This window comes from Pagrus pagrus (assembly GCF_965226575.1).
Source record: "Pagrus pagrus genome assembly, chromosome: 8".
Classification (NCBI taxonomy): Eukaryota; Metazoa; Chordata; class Actinopteri; order Spariformes; family Sparidae; genus Pagrus; species Pagrus pagrus.
The window spans coordinates 32,499,366-32,506,593 of record NC_140192.1 but is presented as its reverse complement, the minus strand read 5'-3'; the positions used below and the strand labels follow the sequence as shown (position 1 = coordinate 32,506,593).

The window sequence follows — 7,228 nt, the reverse complement described above, 5'->3', positions numbered from 1 at the left end:
GAGAGAGTGCTGCAATACAGCACATTCTGAGAGTGTCACGGCAACCGGAGTGTTGGCAGCAAAAAACAATGCTCTCTTGATTTAACTTTAATATGTAGTGTTTTTCACGATGAAGTCGATGACAATACAAAGTAACCAAAGATAACAATGAAGATGAATTGTCCAAGATACATTTGAGCGAAAGAACGAAGAATTTCCATCAACTCCAAGCAAAGAAAAAGGACCAAGATACAACTGCATCCGTCAGCTAAGTGCCAGTTAGCTAGCAACTAGCAACCAACAATAACTGCCACGGAACACTGTCTGATCAGCCTGAGAGGACCAGTCCAAGTAAGCTAACCTACTAACTGAAGATAACTGAAGTTAATAACCAAGAAAAACAAGGAAAGCAGCACCAAGAAGAAGATTTTTTCTTCTTTTTTTTCGTTTTTTACCTCAGCCAGGGCCAAGAATACAGTCAGCCAGACACAATGATACAAGGCTATGAGATACTGTATCCAAGCCACATCACAACTGTTAAGGCCAAAAAGACCTTCAATTCTTCACACACAACCCAAAAGCATGGCATTCAACTTTCACCGAAGCCTTCATGCATATAAAGAAGAATGGTATCAGGAAAGGAAGACAGATTACAGTTTATGAAGATGAAGACAAAACCTGCCCAATGTTTACCATTAATATCTACAACAATGGTACAGTCATGGTCCAAGGATCTGAAAACTGTTTGGACAACTTTCAAAATAATTTCCAGAAAATGAAAGAGGAGACTGAAAAGGAAGCAAGGGAAAGCTCAACATATTCAGTGGCAGACAGCACAAACAAGACAGAGAGCTTAATCATATCCAGCAACCCTCCAGTTACTCTCTCTCCTGAGTCCACTCCTAGATTCACCAACAATATAAAAACTGTCAAAGAAGGACTCTCAGTGTTGGAGAGGGAATCCATGGAGTTCAGAGAGAAAACTATGGCCAGCCTGAATCAGAAAATCTTCAATAATCAACCAAACAATGAGACCCACACTCTGATTCTTCAGCAACGAGACCAAATCAGAGAACTACAACAGGCCATCAGAGAGCTGGAGGAGGATAACCAATCACTGAGAATGATGCTTCGGACAACAAGAGAGGACATCACCAACATCAAACAAAGCAGCACCAGACCAGCACTAGAAGAAGAGGTCCACCACCAACCCATAACCTCTACTGCTCCTCCTACATCCTGCTATTCAGATGCCATCTCCCCTCCATCTGAAATCTATCCTCCGAAAGCTCCCAAACCCCCAGCCTCCTCAATACCCCCTACCCCTCACTCTCCCAGCCCACTTACCTCTCCAAAGTCCCCAGACCTCTCTGCTGATCACAAGCCTAACAGCAGACCCAGCAAAGCTACACACAAAGAAGTATTGTTCCTTTGTGACTCCAATGGGAAACACATCAATATGGCACGTCTATTCCCAGAGAAGAAATCTGTGAAACTTTGGAGCCCCACCACAGAGAAGGCCATGGAACACCTGACCAGTGGAGAGTTTACAGGTGTAGAACATATCCTCATCCACACCGGCTCAAACAATCTTACCAGAAGAAACGGTGATATTCCCACAGCACTATGGCAGCTGACAAAAAGAGCCATCGAGAACTTCCCAACTTCAAAAGTAACTATATCCACATTACTTCCTCGCTCAGACATTCCCCAAATCATTATTGACACTATTAACTCAGAGATCACCAGGAGCTGTACTCATCTCCCTAATGTGAGTATAGCACAACACAGCAGAATAAGTTACCAACATCTGCATGATCACACCCATCTCAACAACGAAGGAGTAAAACTTTTTGCCAAAAAGATTAAAGAGACAGCTCTGAACAGAAAACGCTACCCCCAGAACCACCAACAGCACCACGGGTACCCTCAAAGTCACCAGCAGCACCAGAGAGACCTCCATCAACTCCAGGAGCACCAGAGAGAGAGGCAACCCCCCCAAGGAACAGCAGAGGTACCCTCACACCCACCAGTAGCACCAGAGAGACTTTCACCCTCTCCAGGAGCAGCAGAGGTACCCTCACATCCACCAGCAGCACCAGAGAGACTTTCACCCTCTCCAGGAGCAGCTGCTCTAGTACAGTACAAATTTTAATTCATTTAGATTTGGTTACATATTGAATACTTTGTTGTGAATCACTACATTTTTTAAATGAGAGAATAGCATCTTTTTCACTTAGCAGTTGGAATATTCAGGGATTGTACTCTTCAACCTTTGGATTGAAGACTTCAAATCCTGAATTTATAGATAGTATAAATAACATTGATTTGATTATCTTACATGAAACATGATAACACTCCTTCAATCAGTAAAAGGAGCCCAAGTAACTATAACGAACTGAGTCTGCCCTCCTTAAAATATCCCCACATAAAAAATGGACGACACTCTGGGGGAATAATTATTTGGTATAAACAGGAACATCACAATTATATATTACCAGTCAAAAAAGGAAAAACACATATCTGACTGAAAATCAGCAGAAGACTTCTTGAAATCTCTAAAGATGTTTATCTGTGTGCTATTTATTTACCACCTTCAAGCTCACCATATTACTCAGAAGGATATCTCCATGAAATTCAGAAAGAAATTCTTTACTTCCAATCACTCGGCTCCACATTGTTATACGGAGACTTCAATGCAAGAACTGGCAGAGAAATAGATTTCATTAATATAGATGGCAATAATCATTTTGATGTATCCCCTCTATACCACCCCTTCGTTACAACACATAGACATAGTTATGATAGTATAGTGAACAAGAGTGGAAAAGAAGTTTTACAAATGTGCAAAGCCCTGGGATTGTACATAGTTAATGGTAGAACAGGAGGAGACTCCCTGGGCAGGTTTACCTACTGCTCTGTATTGGGAAATAGTATCATGGATTATGCAATCACAGATATCTGTCCAGAAAGTATAAGTGCATTCACAGTTTTACCACAACGCCCCATATCAGACCACAATCAGATCACACTCTATCTGAAAAAAGCAGAGACCCATACCCAGAAACATGCCCCCGCTGACAACCTGTTACCTCTCCCAAAACATTACGAGTGGACAGAGAAAAGTCTCACTGATTACACCAATTCATTTAACAACACTAATATACAAACTATGCTAGATAATTTCCTATGTAACCAATACCTGCTAAACAAAGATAGCATAAATTTAGCCACTACAGATTTAAATCAGATATTTATGAAACTAGCAAAAGAGTCTAAAATGATAAGACCAAATGCAAAATCAAACAAAAAGCAAGCAAAAGAACAATGGTTTGACAATGAATGCTCCCTTTTTAGAAAGCATCTCAGAAACCTGTCAAACAAGAAACATAACAATCCTGAAAACCAAGACCTACGCCATGAATACCACACAGCCCTTAAACAATATAAGAAAATTGTCAACCAAAAAAAGACCAAATATACTGAAGATGAATTTATCAAAATTGAAAAGGCAATAGACCAAAACTCTTTTTGGAACCTGTGGAAAAAAATTAATTCAACCAAAAATGAAGATAGCATTAAATTCAAAGATGGCAATGTTTGGAAAAACTATTTCTCAAATTTATATCTTAACCCAGAAAACGATGGTTTAAACACACAGCAGATGTCCATAATTGACCAATTCAAATCATTAGAAAATGCAATAAAGACAACCAAAATGCTTTGGATGGTCTAATTACAATTGAGGAGCTACAAGAAAAACTTGCTCATCTTAAAAATGGAAAAGCTTGTGGCATCGATGGTATCAGGACAGAAATGCTGAAATACAGTAGTAATAAACTTAAACTGGCTATACTAAAATTATTTAACTTGGTGTTAAAAAGTGGAATTTACCCTACAATTTGGAACAAAGGATTGATTACTCCTATCTTTAAAAGTGGAGACAATCTAAATCCTAATAATTATAGAGGCATTTGTGTGAATTCTAATTTAGGGAAACTATTTTGTAGCATACTAAATTCAAGAATACTGTCCTACCTCACTGATAGTAATGTATTAAGTAAATCACAAATTGGCTTTATACCCAAACATAGAACAACAGATCACATATTTACTCTCCATACTCTAATCCAAAAACATGTACATCAAAAAAATAAAGGGAAAATATATGCTTGCTTTGTTGATTTCAGGAAAGCATTTGATTCAATTTGGCACAATGGTCTTTTCTATCAGTTACTCAGAAATGGTATTGGAGGCAAAGTTTATGATCTAATTAAATGGAAATACTCAGAAAATGAGTGTGCTATAAAAATTGGAAAGAAAAGAACTGATTTCTTCAAACAGTGTCGCGGGGTCCATCAAGGTTGTAATATGTCCCCAACACTTTTTAATATATATATTGACCAATTAGCAAAACTACTTGAAAACTCACCAGCCCCAGGACTTGACTTGGAGGGGAAAGAAGTCAAGTGTCTGTTTTATGCAGATGACCTCCTACTGTTATCAGAAACAGAACAAGGAATGCAAGAATATCTGGACATACTCCATAATTATTGTGTAAATTGGGCAATCAGAGTAAACCTAGATAAAACTAAAATTATAATATTTCAAAAGAAAGCAAGATCACAATCTAGAAAGAATCAGTTTACTTTGGGAGAGACAACACTGAGCCACACAATGGAGTACACTTACCTTGGCCTAACTATCACTGCTTCGGGTAGTTTTGTTAAAGCTGTGAGTTCACTAGCAGATAAAGCCCGCAGAGCATATTACAGCATACGAAAAGTTCTATTCAAATTAAACCCCCCAATTATGATCTGGCTTAAAATTTTCCAAAATGTTATTGAACCAATCCTCCTATATGGAAGTGAAGTTTGGGGCCCCTTAATTAAACAAGAGCACTGGGACTCAAACCCTGTTGAAAAAGTGCATCTTGAATTCTGCAAAAACATACTCAGAGTCCACAGAAACTGCCCAAACCACGGCTGCAGAGCAGAGCTGGGCCAGTTCCCCCTCTTAATCAAAATCAAAAAGAGAACTATTAAATTTTGGAAGCACTTGATGGAGTCTGATGTCGACTCATACCAGCACAGAGCATACTTGGAGCAGCAGGGCTGTCTGAACCCAGATAATAATACCTGGAATGGGACAAATGAGGAAATCAGATTGACAAGTCAAAATGACACTACAAAAATAATTCCATACTCACAAATAAAACAAATCGACAAAGATAATAAACAAAAATATTGCCAACAATGGAAAACAAACTCAAACAATCAATAAATTAGAATGTTATAATTTACTGGACAGAGAATTCAAATTGGCCCAATATTTAACCCAAATAAAAAAATCCCAAAAAAGACAAACCCTTACGAAATATAGACTCAGTGACCATAAACTTGCCATTGAAACTGGTTGCCATAAAAGAGAATGGCTGGAAAGATCAAAAAGAACCTGTATCCACTGTGACACTGGAGAAGTAGAGACAGAGACTCACTTTCTCACAAGTTGTCCCAAATATAAAGAAATTAGAGAAGAATTATTTCCCAAATTTAAAGAAAAAATCCCTGACTTCCTCACCCTCCAACAAGACAAGTTAATCCCAATCCTTCTGGGAGAAGTCAGCTCTGCTGTAGAACCAGCAGGAGAATATGTTACTGCATGTCACACATTAAGAAATGTTTCAATGTAAAGACTGTTAGACTAATTCATTTCTGTTTATTGATACTATCCTTATTGTCATTATCACTTATTTTATTATTACTTTACACACACAGAAACATGCACACAAACACACAATTATTTTTCTTATTTTTTCTTGAATTTTACTCTATTTATATATGTATATATTGATTTATGAAGTGTATTTTTGTCCTGTTTAATTGACACTTTATGCTTTAGCAACATCGTCTATGTGACATTCATGCAAATAAAGCAAACTGGATTGAAAAAATTGGGGAGAGAGAGAGAGAGATGTCAAATATGAATTGGTAATATATATATATATATATATATTACCAATTCATATTTGACAGAGGAGTTGAAAAACTTGCGGAGGGGTGGGATTGGGGGGGAAGGGGGATAAAACATGCACAGTATTGTCTGCCACCAACATTGGCGAGGGCCCTTTGCTTTCAGTAAAAGGTTTTCCCTCAGAGCTGAATTTCACCAGCTCTATCAAGGTGCCACAACTTCAGCCAGGCTTTAGTTTTTCATTTGTCTGTTTCCCGTTTTGCCACACTAACTCTCATGTCATTTCAGACTCTACCACTCCCTCCTGCTCTGCATTACCTGCTGGTTTGATTCACCTGGCCTGCCCCACCCCCATACTCACCTGCTCCTCATCAGCTAATCAGCCCCTCAGTTCTTTGCCAGATTGCCTAGTGTGTTCGCCTAGCTCTCCAGCAGTCTGATCCTGCCTGTTCGAGTTTTGACCTGCCCTTTTGGACTTTCCCTTTTGCCTGCTCCTTTTGGATTTGTTCGCTACACTGATTGATCACCTGGTTTGACCTTCTGCTTCGTATTAAACCCTGTTTCTGCACCTGAACTGTTTTCTGTGTCGTGCCATTGGGTTCTTGCCTGCCACTTTGTGAAACCTGACACAAGGTCATGTTTCAGACCTGGTGTGTGGAGGCCTCAAAAGTTAAAATCGCAGTGTTCATAGTTCACTGTTCTTTTTGTTCGTCACAGTTCTTTGTTAAAGTGGAGGAATGGTCAAAAGTCTCAGGACACAATACAAAACTGAAAAGGGAAACATGCAGAATATGCAAGGGATAAAGGTTACCTTATTTAAAGGATAACTACCGTTTTTTTACAACCTGGACCTTATTTCTAGCAAAAAATCATTTACTCACCCAGATAACTTTGGTGTCATTTGAAGTCGTTCAGACGAAATTAGATCCAGTGGAGCGCGGTATATCCATATAATGCGAGTGATGGGGCACTGAAGCGCAGCCTCTATATAAACGCATTATCTGCCACGAAACTAGTTCATTTCACCAATATTTTGTTACGATACGCTTGTGCTATTCCCCTCTGAGTTCGGGCTCGTCTGTTGTCAACATCCGGGGTCAAACTAGCAGTAGCAGCTACAGGTAAACAAGCCGGGCTGTCGTGGGTGCACGCGCAGCTCAGAGACGACATCTTCCAGGTCAGAGGTAGTAGGTCAACCTACAGACCCCGGATGTTGATAACAGACAAGCCCGGACTCAGAGGGGAATTGCACTAGCGTATCGTAACAAAATATTGG

At 39.3% G+C, this 7,228-nt stretch overlaps 1 protein-coding gene across 3 annotated transcripts; it reads left to right on the top strand.

The window, feature by feature from the left end:
* LOC311261751 (uncharacterized protein) lies at positions 1–6,526 on the top strand. 3 transcript variants are annotated; one of them, XM_084360656.1, is made up of 2 exons: positions 1–1,993; positions 6,241–6,526. In XM_084360656.1, the coding sequence occupies exons 1-2, from the start codon at positions 590–592 to the stop codon at positions 6,280–6,282; spliced, it is 1,446 nt and encodes a 481-aa protein (XP_084216782.1). In that variant the 5' UTR covers positions 1–589; the 3' UTR covers positions 6,283–6,526. The 3 variants fall into 3 exon arrangements, with proteins under 3 accessions (XP_084216782.1, XP_084216781.1, XP_084216780.1); XM_084360655.1 differs by having other exon boundaries at positions 1–2,053; XM_084360654.1 differs by having other exon boundaries at positions 2–2,116.
* The last annotated feature ends 702 nt before the right edge of the window (positions 6,527–7,228 follow it).

What these genes read in the sequence shown, in the direction of transcription:
- LOC311261751 (XM_084360654.1), top strand. Translation starts at nt 590, where the DNA reads ATGCATATAAAGAAGAATGGTATCAGGAAAGGAAGACAGATTACAGTT. An exon ending in CTCCAGGAGCAGCTGCTCTA is followed by an intron (nt 2,117 to 6,240) that starts GTACAGTACAAA and finishes ATGTCATTTCAG; the next exon opens with ACTCTACCACTCCCTCCTGC.